The following is a 17,040-nucleotide window of genomic DNA, read 5'->3' as shown; positions in this document are numbered from 1 at the left end:
TTGTAGTCCTCAAAAGAAAGGCTCTGAAGAGCTGGCTGATGTTTGAATGACCATCTCAAGCCCTGCGCATAGCCCCCGCACTTGATGCCCTTCCGTGTGCACTGTTGGCAAACAGGTCTGGACTCGTCACATTTAAGCTATCCGATAAGGGTCAGCGTCTGCGTAAAATTTTATTAGATTTCATTGAGCGTCTCTTGGGCTCAAGAGCAATTGAAGTTTTGATCAAAACGTACGTGTTTGGCTTTGCAGGTTACGCAGCCTGATCTCGAACGAGGGTTGAGACCCGTCCTTGTCTTGGTTGGTGCCGTTTTCGGATTCCTCGGCGGAACCATTGAGTTTCGGGAGGGGAAATGCGGGTATTGTATGTCTGGGCGCAAGAGGGAAAGCTCTTGATGGAGTAAGCTGGTATCGAACGATATGGTTACTCAAATGGGCAGATCGGATATCAGCTCAGCAGATGTTGAAGATAGGACGAGGGAGCAGGCAGGTTTGTTGATGATCCAGAGCTGCTTTGCCGAGCGCGTTTACCAGTTCGTCGTTGTGGGAAGGGGTCGGGGTTGGGGGGCACGCATACAGCACGTCCCATCTGCGGCTGTGCGCTGGAAACGCGGGGGGAGGTGTCCATCCGATGACGCATATTTGTATCTTAACATATTGAAGCCAGGCAGATGATAAGCTAGCGGTGTCTATGATTGGGCCCGACCTAGCAGATTGGTGTGTGAAACTGGCGTTGGAAAGGCTCCGAGAACATCCTTGTAGCGGGGAAGTCTTTGCAGCGCGGTCCAGCAAAATGACCGATTCCAGTTGTGGTTGGTCTCGCTGCGTGTTGATGCAGGCCAGCTGCTGGCCGGATTGCCGTCCAGCACCAGCGCGGATAAAGATTCTACTCGTTGGTTTGGGTATGAGAAAGGCGCGAATGACAACTTAAATCGAAGGAATGTCTTCAAGCATTGGCAGACATAGTAATACACATCAAACTTTGGCAAGCTTCAGAGAGGCGCGTTGAAGTGACGGTGCAGATCTAGGGCCGGAAAACGAAACCCAGCGTCCCCGGCTGAGGGCGAATTTATGCTTGGTTGATAGGACTATGTATCTATAGACTCGCCCAGTGAGTCACTGGGAAAACACCAACAGCCTCCTGAGAGAATCTCTAAAGAATCTCTTCTGTTGATTCGCATCTGTTTCTGCCTCCCCAAGGAAGAAAATACGAGAGATCGCACAGCTGGAAACACCGAGATGCCGCAACGCTGCCGAATTGTCTCCAGTTATTTCGGCCCAGCGGCGATAAGAACAAGCCAAGGGACCAGAGAGGGCAAAACGAAGGAGACCAGGCTTCCAGACCCAGATTCACGGCGATCAGGTCTGCCTACCCCGCATTATGCAGGCATCCAGGCCAATCAAAGCCTCCACATTGTGTCTTTATCTATTCCCTTACTGGAGTCTGACCCAGGGTTATAGATAAGCCTGCATACACCCCTCTTTTCTTCCCACTTCTGCCGCGCTCGTGTCCACATCCCGTGCATTGTATCTCTGGAGGCAGTGACTTGGTCTCACCTCAGGACTTCATGAGTTGGCGTTCTCTAAGGACTCGAATTTATATCGTCAATTTTGAGAGTTCTGGCTCTGTACTAATGCTGAATTCATATGAGTTATTCGATTGCAAGAATACGATCAATGGTTGGTCTCAATTACTTCTCATTGTAATGCCACGATAACAGAGACAATAGCCCTCCGCCAGGCCAGCCACAAGCATTTGTCTAAAACGTAGCAGGTTTCAATGAAATGTGTTTCTGTACAGATTTGCAAATTCTCGTCTCAGTACTATGGGTACTATGAAACACTTTGTGAATGTGTATTCTCTCAATCGCCCAAATCATCTCTCATTATTCGTAATGCTGAGTTCTCCAAACTCATGCGACAGCCCACTTCCTCTCCCAACCTGGGAAGAATGGAGCTTCAGCCAGAGTTTGATGCGACCAGTCCTTCTCTATCATTCCCGTCTCGATCTGAAATCGCTCATACGCCTCCAATGTTGGTTTCGCAACATGCTCCACGTGCCACACGCCCTTGTACTTCAAAATATTTTCCTTGCCCTCATTTAAGACCTTGAGCACGATGGACGGAACATACGGCTCGTCCTTGAATTCTGATAACGGAGTGAACAAAGCCTTGAAGTTGAAGACAATGGCGCCAGAGAGAGGGAGTCGGCGTAGAGTCTGCCAGTCGACTCGCAAGTAGACGTCCTCGGGCTTCAAATCAGGGTTCTGGGACTCTCGGTGGGCGATGTCCGGGTGGTCGGCTGGAAGATACAGCGGCTGTCCCATTTCCAGGCCCCATGACCCACGTTGAATCGGTTTAGATGTCGGCATCTTGGTGAAGAAGCTGGTCATCTGTGATCAGTGATGGGTGGGTTACAATATTGAGGGGTCAAGCTTACCGATCCATGCTGAACTCCATCTTTTCTTTGTAGTCAGGAACTGTCTTGTGAATGCCCGGCAAACCCTGGCCGACCTTGTCCTTGAGATTCCATCCCACGGAAGAGCAGACCATACCCCCACGGAGGAAGTATCGGCCTGTCTCGTGGTCTCTGAGCATAATACCGAAGTCTTCGGGGATATTGTTCAGAAGGACGATGAGCGGCTCAGTTGTCTTTAGGTCGGTCTCGGTATTGAGGATGCGGTTGAAGAGAACTCCGTCCTTAACCTGGAATTGGTTTGGATATCTCGTACATACGAACTGTACAACCATCTCCATGAGCTCTTTGCAAGCAAGCTCACAGCCTGGAAGACTATCTAAAACGGCGTTTCCGTGCTTGGCGTACAGCTCCTGGCGCTGGGCGATGCGTCCATGGTATGTATTCTCAAGCTCGATCCAGAAGTCTGTGTCCATCTTTGTAAGGGCTCGTATTTCAACGTCGTCAGCAGAAAATGACTACATCAGAGCAAGATGAACATACACATCGTCTGGTGATAGGCCCATCTGAAGGGACGGTAGGGCCGGGGGACTGCCTTGTTGATGTCGAAGTCCTTTAGCGGCGATGGCAGCGGGACACCGGACAGAGTCGCGTAGTCGGGGAAGTCACCAAGAGACCGGATGTCATCGACACTAAAGCCGCTGAAGTTGAACTCTCCGGCCGGGGCAGATCGGTAGTCGGTCCCCATTTTGAGGAGGGGCTTCGGCGTGGCGGCCAGGTCCACCTCCGTGATGCCGGCATACTGGGGTCCGAGCTTGGCGAGAGTGGCCCTCTGCGACGGCGGGAACGCGTTCACATAGCTCTGCTTCTCGGCCGTACTCACAGTGGACTGGCCCGGTGATGAATCGCGCCGGAACTTGTTCGAGCTCTTGCGACTGTCGATAAGCAAGCTAAGAAGGTAGATCAGACCGCCTGTGCACGCGGCGATGCTAAGCACGGTGAGTGCAACATGAGGACTCGCGAAATCAAACACAAAAGACATGGCGGAATGGCTTTGATGGCACAGATTGGATGAGCAATGAAAAACGCGTCAGAAGAACGAGAGCTTGGGGTTATTTACGCCCGACTCGGTAAAACATCACCGTCTATCAAACTGACGGTCTATCGCATGCCTCTTGAACGCACATATGTTTCTGGAAGAATTAACCTGCCCATCGTCAGATTCGTCAGATGCTACACCTACGGCGATCGATGCGCCCGATACGCCATGCGGCACGTCTATGCGACAGCAGGAGAGTCGAGACTAGCCAGAGGCACGCCCTCTTCATCTGACATCCGGAACGGGAAAGATTTCACGGTGTGAACTTTAACCATCCGGTATGTTTGGGTCTAACCCGAAATGTCAAATCTACCCGGCGACTGTCTCGCAGCCATTTGGTGAGGTTCCGATAAGAACCTGGGCAGCCAGTGCGGGATGACCCCGCTTGATGACGACCGCATCCCCGGCTGTGTCCGCTCCCTCTGGAGCCCGTATGCGGAGGCCGCGACGGTGTTGCAGCTGACACTTGCCAGGGTTCCCTCGCATGGCCTCCATATCAAATGGCCTCGGGGCATTGCATCTCAAGACCAAACAGCGCGGCGGACCTTCGGGCAGCCGCACTAGAGGGCTTGACACCTCATGACGCTGTGCGCCATCCCTAGAATCCTGCTATTGGGCTTCAGTTAGAGACGCACCCTACTTGACATCATGTCTCTCATTGGCCGGCCCTTCAGCCCCTTTTACCAGGGCCACGAACTTCCAAGACTCCATCACACATCCTCCCTTCCATTCCCCCATGAACGCCCAGACTTTTATTCGGATGTAAGATAGGTCTTTTGGTCTGATTTGCGTTGACGAACGCTTGGCAGCGTCCCTTGAGGATATCCGGGGTACCTCAGGCCAATCAGGGCAATTGGCCTTATCTGGTATCAGCGTGGTGATGAGAGCCAAGAGAATAGTAGCATGCTTAATTTTGACACAATTCGGGCTGGGTATCAACCTTATCTGATTTCGGTGATGTTCGAGTGATAGCCACAGGCTGGGGACACTGTCAGCCCGAGACACTGGAAACATTCAAGTGGCTCCGAAGTTTCCATGCCCGTTCTTGCATATGATCGGCCCGCCGTCCTGGTTCTTTAAAGAATAAGAAAGACGCGCGCTTGTATTGGCTCCCGCGCGCAGGTGTTCATCTTTACTCTTCCAGAGGCATATCGTGAACAGCTGCCAACATGGCGGAGATCATCCCGGTGACAGAATTCCCCGACTACGCCGTCGACCCGACCGGCGGCGACCCCCTTACCCATGATCTCAACTCTCCATACGACAAGGTGAATACTAGCCTCTGAGGTAGAATATGAAGGGTTAGAAGAAGTATTGCGGGCGACTGACACCTTGTAGGGCGATCTTTGCTGGGTTCTGGTCTGCACAATCTTCTGCTGGCAGATCACGCCAGCGATTGGCTTCCTGTATGCGGGAATGCATCGCCGAAAGTCCTCTTTGACGATGATCCTGCAGTCTCTCTTCTGCGCATGTGCATGCGGCATCCAGTACTGGCTTTACGGAGCTTCGTTATATCAGTCAAGGGTATCGAATCCGATCTTGGGCGACTTGTCGGTTGGCGTGTTCCACAACATCCTCGCCTCTCCGTCTTTTGCCAACTCTGATATCCCAGACATCCTCTGTAAGAACTTTGGAGAAAAGCGTCGATCGTGTAAGGGCATGTGGTTAATCTGTTGCAATTAGATGCTGCGTTCGGATTCACCTTCGTCACGGCTACAGCAATGATCTTGGCGGGCGCGATGCTGGAGCGCGGCCGTCTCTGGCCAAGCATGCTCTTTCTTCTCTGCTGGACAACATTTGTCTATTATGTGTAAGTATGAAAACTCCCTCCGCAGAACGAAATACTCACTCCCGGTAGTTTGGCACACTGGGAATGGAATCCCAGTGGCTGGCTCTACAACCTTGGCCTCTACGACTTCGCCGGCTCTGGCCCCGTCCACATTGCCAGCGGCTTCGGATCCCTTGCATGGTCCATGATGCTTGGCCCAAGACTTAGTGACGACGCAGTGACGAAGAAGAAATACGCGCCGCACTTCAAACCGCATAACCCGTTGTTGATGGTTCTTGGAACGGTGCTCATCTGGTTCGGGTGGTTTGCGTTCAACGGCGCCAGCACGGCCAATCTTAGTCTCCGATCCATCTACGTCGTTGTCAACACGAATTTCGCTGCTTGCGGTGGTGGGATCACCTGGGTATTGCTCGACTACTTCTATATCAAGAAGTTCAGTCTTGTTGGATTCTGTTCCGGCATCATTGCTGGCCTGGTTGGAATTACACCGGCTGCAGGATTCGGTAAGCATTGGGACTTGAGGCGCGGTCTGTTCGAAAATTAATCATCTGCTTAGTGCTCGTGTATGTGTCACCGCTGGTTGGCGTTCTCACAGCGATTTGCTCGTACTACACCGTCAAATATCAGTATCTCTTCCGTGTTGACGACGGACTCGACATTTTCGCAATCCATGGCGTCGGCGGTTACGTTGGCGACATCCTCACCGGTCTTTTTGCCCACAAGATGGTCCCCGCACTTGATGGTGTGAGCAACACCTACGACGGCGGTTGGTGGAACGGCAACTTTCGCCAACTGGGTCTTCAGCTTGCGGGTGGAACAACTTGCGCTGCGTGGTCTTTCTTCGTATCCTGCATCTTGCTGTTCGTCATCAACAAGATTCCTGGATGCCATCTCCGCGCCACTGAGGAAGACGAGATTCGCGGTCTTGATTACGCTTACATTGAGGATGCCATCTCGGATTACGACCACGGCGACCTCTTCATTCATAATGGGCAGGTTGTAGACTCGCCTCCGAGAGAGACGAGCGTGTCAAAGAGCGCATAGAAATGATATTTTTGTGAAATCACGCAGGCATGGCTCAAGTTAGGCGATGGCAAGAGACCATGTCAATAGACTTACAATACTGGTTCAGTACCTGAGTTGAAAAGAGTTGAGCAAGGTCACTAGATAAAGACTTCAAGAGCTGTCGTCTGTACGTTGCAAAGCCGACCTGGCGTCAAAACCTCGGAAAATGAAGTCGGTGAAGACACTTTGAGCATTGACTTTGCGCCAGCACGAATCACTCTAAATGAGTCGGACCACTGATTTAACTAACGATCATTCGAAAAAACGGACCTGTGAAGCGGCATTGAAGCCGAGAGCATACGAGCTGTTCGGGTTTTGGTGCCGTTCCGAAGACTTCACAAGCAACTAGCGCTTAGCATTCCTAAAGAAGACTAGTCTAACGTGCCTGTAGAGTTGGCGATAGGGACGAAACGAAGCCTCTAAAGCGTCTGAGCGACGGCGACGTTGGCCGAGTGTTCCGTTGCCCGTCTCTGCGCCGTTCACGGGCTCCGCCCCTTACAAACAGCGAAAATATCACACCAGAGGTGAAGAACGCTGGTGAAACGGAGAGGCATTGGGTCATGAAATACTGATGTTTCATTGTTCAGTTCAAATACGATGTATGAGATGTGGCAGCGCTGAAGTTCGTTATCTCCTGCGTTCGAATTGCAAAAATTTCAATTTCGACAGGTCCATTCAGGCCAGCCTTCATTTCAATGTCGACAGCAGTGTATCGTCTACTAGGATCTCTGAATATTCGTTCTAAAGCCACTCAGTTTACAGCTACGGTCAGCTTCCGTGGTATCAGAATCTTGACTTGGTGCATCATTGGGTCGTTCTGAAGAGCAATAGCTAGGTGTGCGCCAGTGGAGGCTGAGCTGCGCAATGGCATGGGCTGAGTCTGATCACTAATCATGAAGATTCAAGATGAAGGAAATAGTATCATAGAAACGCCTGCCTTCCTTTGTTGAACGTCTCGGCAACCCGTCCAGATTATTGCTCGCTGTTAGTATTTTAACTGTAGAGTATGTCACCAATTAAGCTCAGCGGGACGCCAATCTACCGTCCTCCTAGATCCTGGCTAGAGCCTGTGGGCTCTGTATGTACCAGCGAATCGTAGGGGGTTTAGTGTGCGAAGGTTGTTGTACTGCCCCCAAGAATGGGATGACGCTAAAGCGGAGTTTCGGTACTCGGCAAGTCCACTCCCAGCGCTTTGGTTCTCACACCATTAACGTACTTTTTCCCTCCTCCTACCTCAACAACAGTAGGTGCAGCTCAACTTGGCGAGGCTTGGATCATGGATTTGAGCAACTGCTTCTCATCACTCAATTGTCCTGCTGATGCGTAAGTCATTCTGCAGGCCATTCAGTTACTCCCAGCACAAGGCAAACCACACCGCAATTTGGGACCTCTTCTCGAAGATTGTCAAAATGGAAAGATCATCTGGACACAAGCGGAAAAGAACAGGGTGCCTAGGCTGCAGAGCTAGAAGAAAGAAGTGCGACGAGAGGCAGCCTATATGTTCCTTATGCTCAAGGAAGGGCACAGAGTGCGTCTGGCCAGATAATTGGACGGCACCCCAGACGGTCGACTCTTTTTGCTGTGAGTGGAATCCGCAAGACCATTGTGTCTCTGTGCTGTGTGTCACATAATCCAAGCTAATCTTGATTATGATATATGATGATATAGTTGACCCTGCCGCTGCATCTTCGGCTTCTGGACCTCAGACAAGTGTCAGCAGACGAGGAACGAACCTCAGCTCCCTACCAGCTGGCCCTTTGTGGACAGCTTCGCGGGCGAGCACTGTCAACTTCAATAGTGACAGCAACTCACCGTCAGAGTCAGCCAAAGATTACGGTTGGAGAAAGAGATCTCCAGAGAGCCTTCGGTCACGAGCCGAACACCTCCGCATGGCCCCCAAGATTTCTCATGTCCCACTCATCGTTCCACCAGATCTTGACTGCGATGAGGGATCCTTCCAGATGCTCCTCCAGCACTTCCTTTCACGATCGATGCCGTCAATGTCCGTCGACAACGTCGACACTGAGCTTTACGTCAGCACCCTGCTCCCTGTTATCGTGAGCGACGATCTGGTACTTCGGTCTGTTCTTGCACTCAGCAGCTTGCAGTACATGCTGAGCCATCCCGAGAATGACAAAACTCTCAAGCTTGCTAGCACTTGCTACTCCAAGGCTCTATCCGCAATGAGGGCTCGCGTTGCGCTGAGCGGTACTGGCGCTCAAGACGACCGGCCGGATTGTCTGTGTGCTGCGAGTCTGATGCTGGCCTTGACGGAGTCTGCCCGGGGAGACTCGACCCGAAACCACGTCGACTTTGCCAGCCACGTGCTCCAGAGCATGTCAAATTCGGTGCGCCTGGGGATCAACCAGAAGTTGTACAGGAACATGCTGAGGGTCTGCATGTTCCTGCGCGTGGATGAAGCTGTGGAGACCATCCCTTCACCCTTCACATCCGCTCAACTTGTAAATCAAATGGACATGCCCATACTCGCCGGTCATCTGTGGGACGCTGAACACAGAGCCTCGGCGACGGAGCTCAGTGAAGAGTGCGGACTCTTCCAGACGCCATTCATCGCCGGGCTTCTGACGATCCACCATCTGGCCCGGCTCCGGGCCGCAGACGACGCGACCAACATCGACAAAGACGAACGGGTCGCACAACTTCTAGCGATTGAGATGCAAATCATGTCGTGGGAGCCAGCACTGCCGCACACAAGCCTGCGGGTGCGGCAAGTCTGGACGCTGTGGCGGTTGGCTATGCTCATACTGCTTTTCGAATCGCCCGTGGACGGCAAATTCTGGCAAGCATCCAGGCGAAACGACTGCTACGAGTCTTTCATGAAGGAACTGAAGTTAGTGCCAAAGGGACATGAGAGCATCGGGGTGATGCTGTGGCCAATCTCGATGGCCGGATCCTGCGCGCAGTCTCCTGCTCACAGGGAGCTGATTCAGCAGCAACTCACTGAGTCGTGCGACACTCTATCTGCGAGGATGCTAGCTGTGGTTGCAAACATGCTTCAGCAGATGTGGGACGGAACCTCGGCGAATCCTGCAGACGATAACAGAGAAGAAGAGCTGGTGACCGACTCAAGCCTCATCTCGCCAGAAAGCCTGCAAGAAAAGTGAATGGGGGAAACGCAAGGAATGACTCTCAGGAGCACTTGTTTCTCTGCGCGATCTCCGATAATTAAGCGGAGATTCAGAAAGTCATGTTACAGGTACACACTCCCCGAATCCGTCATGCAACTCCGCTATCGGCATCGCATCTATCCATGCCCCAATGCCGATAGTCTTTTGTGACTTCAAACATCAGAAACTTTTCTATCGAGGCCTCAGGAGGAGAGAAGAAAAACCACAACTTCCTGAAAATAATGTCGGACCTGACATGCACCCTTCTGTACAGCGACGGATGGTGGGACAACCTTGGGAGCGGAGATTCTAATCATGGACTTAGTACCGCCATAACAAAATTCAGGGCCTAATTAACCCCAAGCCAATGCGGGTCAATGTACGTATCTTTCGGTGCCCCTCCATCTTCACGCGTGTTTGCTTTCAGTCAACAGTTTCTGTATTTCTGACGAAATAATTTCTTGTTGACGAACTCGCAATCAAGCTTCAAAGTTTGTATCGGAAGACTCACTCAGTATGGAATCACAGGTGAAGACGCCGGCTAAGACGTCGGCTAAGCAAAACAGCTGGATGCCCCTCATCAACAAGGTCGATAAGTACGTCAATTACCCCGCCTCATTCATTCTCATCCCATCATCCCTGACTCCCTCATCAGTGTTTCCCTAGACTTCGACTTCAACACCCTCTACAGGCTGTATCTCCCAAAGGATCATCGTCCGCATGGGTTCATGCTCCAAAGCATCGTAGAACGTCTGCCTTGGACTGCAGACTTCAGCATCGACCATGACGAGCGCAAGGTGCGCCTTCTCGACACCATAGCAAGGGGCGGCGACGATGCTGGCAAGGCCGCCACCGCAGCGCTCCAGCGCGTCGTCGACGCCGCCATCAATCTCACCGACAAGTTCCCGACGCTGAGCGGCAGACACAGCGAGCACTTCCGCATCCTCGGCGCGAACGAGTTCGTCTCCATCGAGCGCTTCCCCGCCCCGCTGTTCGGCATCTCCTCGCGGGGGGCGCACATGACGGCGTACGTCAGGGGTGCCGAGGGCATGCGGATCTGGGTGCCGCGGCGCAGCGCACACCTGTTCACGTTTCCCGATCTGCTGGACACCACCGTGGCTGGAGGCGTCAAGGCCGAAGACTCGCCGTTCGACTGCATCGTCGCCGAGGCCACCGAAGAAGCCTCGCTCCCCGCCGAGTTTGTGAAGGAGAACGCGCGGGCGGTGGGTGCGGTCACATATGTCAGCATGAACGAGACAAAGGGCACGTTCTTCCCGACGGTGCTGTACTGCTACGACCTCGAGCTGCCCGAGGCGATCGAGCCTGTGCCCGGGGATGACGAGGTGTCGGGCTTCGAGCTCATGACCATTGCGGAGGTGAAGAGGAATATGTTGGAGGGACAGTTCAAGCCCAACTGTGTGCTTGTGATGCTTGACTTCTTCATTCGGCATAACATCATCACGTCGGAGAACGAGGAGCATTACGTGGAGATTGTGACGAGGTTACGGCGACACCTGCCTGTTCCCACGTATCCTGAGCCAGGAAAGCAAGTGAATCAACGATGACGGAATGCGGCTAGACTCAACTCATATCATTGACGATAGACGCATATATACATCATTGGTTTCGCTCATCAGAGCCTTTTGCACAGTCTCGTGCCATACTCGATCTCCTCCCAGCCCTCCGTCCCAGGCGTCGAGACGGCGTAGAAAACACCCTCTGGATCCCACTTCTTGCGCAGGTCAAACAGGGTAGGGTACAGCGGACCCCAGAAATGTTCTTGCCAATTAGCTTGATAAGGGTCAGCCTGTGTGAAGAAGGTTAGTTCTTGTGCTCTTCGCAAGGTTCGTTCAGGCACCACTCACCTCATTCACGTATGTGGCACCATCAGGTCCGGCCCGCCGCAAGGCCTCGTCTTGGATATTCGTCAAAACATCCTGTAAGTCCGCCTTCTGCTCCAGAGTCGCACCCACTGACACAAAAAGAACGCTGATGACAAGGTCGGTGCCGTTCCTCCAAACCGGGTGCGTCGCGCTGTTGGCTTCGGGCCAGCTGTGTCCCGCGTTAAACAAGTGTCCCACGATGTGCCCCAAGCCCTTCAAGTCCTCCCTCGGATTGATCACCGTCTTGAAAGCGTCGACAATCTGATTGTTCCGCTTCTCGACATCGGAGTGAGCGAACAGCCATCCGCCAGTCAACGTGTGTCTGCCTGCTTCCTCGTCTAGAAAGAGATCGATGTACAGGTCGAAGAATGTCCCGAATTCCTTGGTAGAATGCTCAAACGACACATTGCTGGCCTTGAGCTCCGCAATCATCGGCTCAAGAATCTTGTCCAGTTCGCTCTGCGTCTTACCCACAGCCACGAACGGCTGCACCTCGAGCATCATCGTACCGAGTTCAAAGTAGACGTACAGCCCGTTGTCGACGAGGTGGTTCGACCACTTATGGAACACCCGCACACCCTCCCAGAACACGTCTTCGTCCTCCGTCAGCGTGCTGTTGATGTACAACACGCCCCCAGCCGCCTTCTCTTCCGCGTACGTGCGGAAGGTGACGGATGTGACGACGGCGTACGACGAGGGGCCGCCCCCCTTGAGCCCGAAGAACAGGTCGGGGTTCTCGTCAGCGTTGGCGACGACGTACTCTCCGTCGGCAGTGATTGCCTCGAACTCGAGTGCGTTGTCGGCGGCCATGCCATGGAGTGGCGTCAACGGACCATGCCCGCCGCCCTGAACGAGACCGCCCGCAACGCCGACGGTCGGGCACTCGCCCGTGACGACGAGGATGGGCGGGTCTTGGGCGTTGGCTGCGCGGAGGAGGGCGCGGCCTTGCACGCCGGCGCCGACGGTGACGGTTCCGCCCGTGTAGTTCCCGGGACCGGCCCAAGTGTCGCTGAACGTGATGTCCTGGAAGCTGTGGGTGTTGACGATGAGGGAGCCCCAGCCGACACTGCGACCGATGAAGTCGTGACCTGTGTTGCGGATGATGAGACGGAGGTTGTTCTCGCGCGCGAAGTCGACGCCGGCTTTGATGTGGTCCTTCTTGGTAGCTGTCACCACGTAGACGCCGTAGTATCCCAAGGTGCAGGGCTCCGTAGGGTCTTGGGTTGGGAGGCATGTTGTGTTAGTGAAGTATTTCCATAAAACGGCGCCGGGTTGATCGGTCCTGTGAGCGAGTGCGTGTGTCAGTTTCTCGCCCTGCTTTGTGGTGTGGTCTGAAGATGGCCTGGGGATTGACTTACGTCCACTGCTCCTTGTCCCAGTTTTCAGTCACTTCAGCACACTCAGCGGCGTCATATGTCGAGATGTTGCCGAGGGTTCCTTCAAAGGTGTTGTGACACGCCGCCTCAGGAGGGACATGGACAGCCAACTTCCCATTCACAGTGGCATTAAGCTGTGCCCAGGCTTCTGCCTTGGGCCAGCAACCATCACCGAAGTAGCATCTGCAGCCGTACTCCTGGCCCTGCCATGTACGGGGAACAAGTTCGCCAGCGAGAACGTTATGAGCGAGCAGAGCGCCGGCGAGAGCAAGAACCGACTTCTGGATCATGATGGCAACCGAATTATTGGCTCAACACTACATGCCATGTTCGTTCATTGCGGGGGATGATGTTCGGATTATGTACCTGGCCCATTTTGCTCCAGCGATAACAAGCAGGTCTTAGACAACGCGGGTCCAGGAAGCTCAGCTTCCTTCATCGGTATCCCCCCGCTTCACGTACACGAAATCCGGTGTTGCCAAGAACTCGCGAATGCAGACTACGACTGACGATGCGACTCAAAGTCTGCAGCTCCAGTCTAGATCGTCTCTGCCCCGGGCTCTTACGCCGTCGAACACCCTGGCCAGTTCGGTTCGCTTCGCCATGGCGTAGATGAGGTGACATCAGACCTTCCGGTGGGCGGCCGATTGAGCATACGAGGTGGTTCATACTAGGGAAGAACACGTGATGAACCGTTTGAGATCATTAGCACCTGCTTGGCCAATATCGCATAGTCCGAGATGGCCAACTTCTCTTGTCGGAAGGGTCTAAGATGGGGAACATTGTCATCGAGTTTCTGGTGGAAGCTTTTGTTGTCACCCCGGATGTTGCATCAGTTCCTGAGAGAACTGCAGGCAGTGCGATTCAGCGAATTGAAGATGCAGCCCCCGCTAGTGCTGACGCTGAGCGATTGTGCCGGCAGATGCAGCGGACAGGTTCCCAGGCGGAGCTTTTCCAGAAGCGAACCAATGCCCGAGAAGGGCTGCAACTGACGTTAGGCAGATCAACCATAGTCATTCATCCTGTCGAATATGTTTCTCCTGGACTTAGCGCGCAGACCCTGACAAGGGCGTTCGCCTGGAGGCTCGCTTTGCAGTAGCTGGAGCTGAGATAGAGTTCTGTCAGCGAGCCCTGTTACGACCGTGCGACGTAGGCTAAGAGCCGACAGCCCGGTGCGATTTTGCGCTGTCAGCGAACGCGGAGGAGATATAGGGCGTCTGGCTCCATAAGCTAAGTCAAGGCGGACTTAGGCCAAGAAACGTAGACTTAAGCCCAATAGCTTAGAATCTGCATGAAGTAATGCCGGCTCTTCTCCGACTTTTCACAATGCCCGGCCGAAGAGGCGGGCCTGAGCCACCGTGACCGGAGTGCAGGCTTTTCGGCGCGGGGTACCAGCAGAGAAAACAGTCAAGAGGAATTCATATTCCGGACAAGTACTTTTGCTATTATCAATCGGATACCTAATCGGCTTCTGTAGTAAGGTAGCCGGCGTGAATAGTTCTGCCGAATGCTGTGTCAGTTTTTGACTTGGCCAAAGAGTTGGAGAGGGTTGGAGAAGTTGGAGACAGCGGGTCTTAGCGGGTTTGTTGGAGACTTCACGGGCTGCGATGATCCACTACTTCACTCTTGGTGGTTGATAGCAAAAAGCTTCATGATGTATTTGTTAGTATGGGTTGAAATGAAAGTGTTGGGGGTTAGCAATGTCGAGATACTGGTCAGGCCCAATAGCCACAAAGCCATCGTCCATAAATCACTCTTACGAACTAAACGCTAGAGATAAAGCAGAACCGTCTGCTGGACTTGAACATTCAGAATTCAGAATGAAAGTGCCCTTCAACATCCCTGCTCGAGAATTGGAAGCATTCAGCGCTCTTGGTTCATCACGACAAGCCAAGATGTATTCTTGCCGCTGTCATTCAAGCGTGGCGCCCCCCCTCAACAGCCGCATCCTCCTCGCCCCTCTCACCAATTGGCAATGTCACCTCGACGGAACGGTCTCCGAAGATGAATTCAACTGGCTTGAGCGATGTGCTGCTGGCGGATTCTCCATGGTTATGACCTGCGCAGCCAACATCCACCCTTACGGCAAAGCCTCCCCGGGCCAGATGGGCATCTATAGCGACCATCACCTCGAGGGTCTTCGGCGCGTGGCCGACGTCATCAGAAAGCATGGGACTTTGTCTTCGGTCCAAATTCATCACGCAGGTCTGAGATCCAATCCTGAGTTTGTCAAGGACATCGTCGGGCCATCGGATATCCCAGACAGCGGCGTCAGGGGTTTGTCGCTGAAAGAGGTTGAGGCTGTTCGAGACGACTTCATAGTAGCAGCGCAGCGAGCTGAAGCTGCAGGCTACGATGGCGTCGAGGTGCACTCGGCCTTTGGCTGGATTCCCATGCAGTTCCTCTCGCCTCTCTTCAACCACCGAACAGACAAGTACGGAGGCTCTCTCGAGAACCGATCGCGGTTTCTCTTCGAAGTCATCAGAGGCATCCGTCGAAACTGCAAGCCGGACTTCCAGAAAGGTCTGCGCGTATCTCTCGAGCGATATGGCGTGCCATTGACAGAGATGTACGAGGTGCTTGCCAAGGCAGTCCGGGAAGAGGAGGTTGACTACTTGGATCTGGCTGTCTGGGACTGGACGAAGGTGACCCAAGAGGCACCCTTTCAAGGGAAGACTTTTTTTTGAGTATCTTCATGGATCTCCCTCGATCTTCCGTGTGCATTGGCGCCTCTGGTAAGGTAATGGATCTTGAAGAGGCCGCTGCTGTCATGGAGGGGGGCTGCGACTTTGTCATGTTCGGCAGGGCGGCCATCCTTGAGCACGACTTCCCAAAGCGATTGGAGGAGAACTCAGAACATCGGTCACCGTCATTGCCAGTTAGTGAGGCATACCTCAAGGCTCAAGGATTGAGCGACAGCTTTGTGAAATACATGAAGACCTGGGAAGGGTTCGTCGCGGAGGACAGATCCTAAGGACTTGGACTTATATGCAGACATAGACCCGAGACATTTTCAATTTCCGGCCCCCTAAACACCATCTCAACTGTTTATTAGGAAATTAATTCTTGATGAATTTCAGAACACAGTGGGTATATAAAAGCGATAGTAGGTACAGGTCGACCTAGCAAAAGATGGTTGGAGAATGATGCAGTTGCCCAAAATGGCTTAGCTCCGTGATGTCGATGGCCTCATTTATCTCGCCACCGTTCTTCCTCCCCCCTCAACCCACACCACATAATCATTCATTCAAACGAATGATTTCTATGCCGTCATCCACATAGTAAAAGCACAAGCCACGAACAGCGCCAACATCGCCGGCGAATTCCTTCTCCCAAGGCTCTCCTCTTCCTGCACCTCCTCTGCAAACTGCCCGACGACGTTCCCCCTCGGCCAGTACTCGCACACCAAATACCACGCATCATCCTCGCACCGCTTCCTCGCACACCCGACGTCCGTCGTATCCTTCCACACGAGCTGCGTAAAGTGGCCCGTCTCCTCGCTGAACTCGGCGTCGTCAAAGTCGTAGTCGTCGCGCTCCTCGCCCCACGCCTCGACGCTCTGCGTCACGTTGGCGTACCCCATCGCCAGGTTCTCGCCGTACGGCCCGCCCGAGTGCTCAAAGTCGCAGTCGTCCATGCCGCGCAGGTAGTCGACCGCGAAGTCGGCGAGCGTCTCATTCCACGACACGTCCGAGGCGTTGTGCTGCTCGCGGTAGTGGTTGGTGCTGTTGAGCACGGCGGAGGTGAAGGTGTCGTCTGAGTTCCACTCCGGGATCGCGGTCGGCCGGGCCGGGGCAACGGTTGTTACCACGACGGTCTGGGCGGATGAGAGATGGAAGAAGAGCAGGGCCGGGGTGACTATTGTGAGATGCATGGTGAAGCCTTGAGATGCCAATATCGTGTTATTCTTCACTAGTGGTGGTGCAGCAACAACTGGATTTCGCGCGGGTGTACGTGAGAGAGCTGCAGAGGGATCCAAAGATTCAGCATTGCGATTATCTAGATATTAAAGCTCTTGATCAGCATCTGCAAAATCCTCTGCGAATCGACGATGCAGCGTTCCAACCAGGTTTTGCACCCTTGGCTTCTCTCATCCAGTCAATCGGGTCGTGAGAACGTAGGATGACGCATTCCGGGCTTCTTGGGGTCCTTCCAAGGCCATGAGGGTGGCCTGAATGCTGACGAACGCCCCTTGCTCGGCCAATGGGCCCTGGACTTGGCGGCCCGTTCAGGTTCATCGGCGGTTCGTCCGGGCTTGGGACATGCTGGTGGCTGACCGTTGTTGCC

General features: G+C 53.6%; 6 protein-coding genes across 6 annotated transcripts; 3 read left to right on the top strand and 3 right to left on the bottom strand.

Annotated features, from left to right (window-relative positions):
- Nucleotides 1–1,910: 1,910 nt before the first annotated feature.
- On the bottom strand, nt 1,911–3,455 carry CGCA056_v004393 (uncharacterized protein; the record flags this gene model as incomplete). Its single annotated transcript, XM_037319648.1, has 3 exons — nt 1,911–2,382; nt 2,438–2,879; nt 2,957–3,455. The coding sequence occupies 3 exons, from the start codon at nt 3,453–3,455 to the stop codon at nt 1,911–1,913; spliced, it is 1,413 nt and encodes a 470-aa protein (XP_037181511.1).
- A 1,226-nt stretch (nt 3,456–4,681) lies between these two features.
- amt1-1 (Ammonium transporter 1) lies at nt 4,682–6,345 on the top strand (the record flags this gene model as incomplete). Its single annotated transcript, XM_037319647.1, has 5 exons — nt 4,682–4,780; nt 4,851–5,133; nt 5,196–5,322; nt 5,371–5,804; nt 5,858–6,345. The coding sequence occupies 5 exons, from the start codon at nt 4,682–4,684 to the stop codon at nt 6,343–6,345; spliced, it is 1,431 nt and encodes a 476-aa protein (XP_037181512.1).
- A 1,910-nt stretch (nt 6,346–8,255) lies between these two features.
- Nucleotides 8,256–9,491, top strand: CGCA056_v004391 (uncharacterized protein; the record flags this gene model as incomplete). Its single annotated transcript, XM_037319646.1, has 1 exon — nt 8,256–9,491. One exon carries the CDS (start codon nt 8,256–8,258, stop codon nt 9,489–9,491), a length of 1,236 nt encoding a protein of 411 aa, XP_037181513.1.
- A 519-nt stretch (nt 9,492–10,010) lies between these two features.
- Nucleotides 10,011–11,059, top strand: CGCA056_v004390 (Uncharacterized protein; the record flags this gene model as incomplete). The annotated part of the gene is made up of 2 exons (XM_037319645.1): nt 10,011–10,090; nt 10,150–11,059. The coding sequence occupies 2 exons, from the start codon at nt 10,011–10,013 to the stop codon at nt 11,057–11,059; spliced, it is 990 nt and encodes a 329-aa protein (XP_037181514.1).
- Nucleotides 11,060–11,127: 68 nt separating this feature from the next.
- Nucleotides 11,128–13,043, bottom strand: ZEB1-9 (FAD-linked oxidoreductase ZEB1; the record flags this gene model as incomplete). The annotated part of the gene is made up of 3 exons (XM_037319644.1): nt 11,128–11,301; nt 11,360–12,659; nt 12,736–13,043. The coding sequence occupies 3 exons, from the start codon at nt 13,041–13,043 to the stop codon at nt 11,128–11,130; spliced, it is 1,782 nt and encodes a 593-aa protein (XP_037180577.1).
- A 2,972-nt stretch (nt 13,044–16,015) lies between these two features.
- RBE1 (Repressed by EFG1 protein 1) lies at nt 16,016–16,627 on the bottom strand (the record flags this gene model as incomplete). Its single annotated transcript, XM_037319643.1, has 1 exon — nt 16,016–16,627. The coding sequence occupies one exon, from the start codon at nt 16,625–16,627 to the stop codon at nt 16,016–16,018; it is 612 nt and encodes a 203-aa protein (XP_037180576.1).
- Between the last annotated feature and the right edge of the window lie 413 nt (nt 16,628–17,040).

Source organism: Colletotrichum aenigma (genome assembly GCF_013390185.1).
Source record: "Colletotrichum aenigma strain Cg56 chromosome Unknown KSG_Cg56_contig03, whole genome shotgun sequence".
Classification (NCBI taxonomy): domain Eukaryota; kingdom Fungi; phylum Ascomycota; class Sordariomycetes; order Glomerellales; family Glomerellaceae; genus Colletotrichum; species Colletotrichum aenigma.
This window is presented reverse-complemented; position numbering and strand designations above follow the sequence as displayed.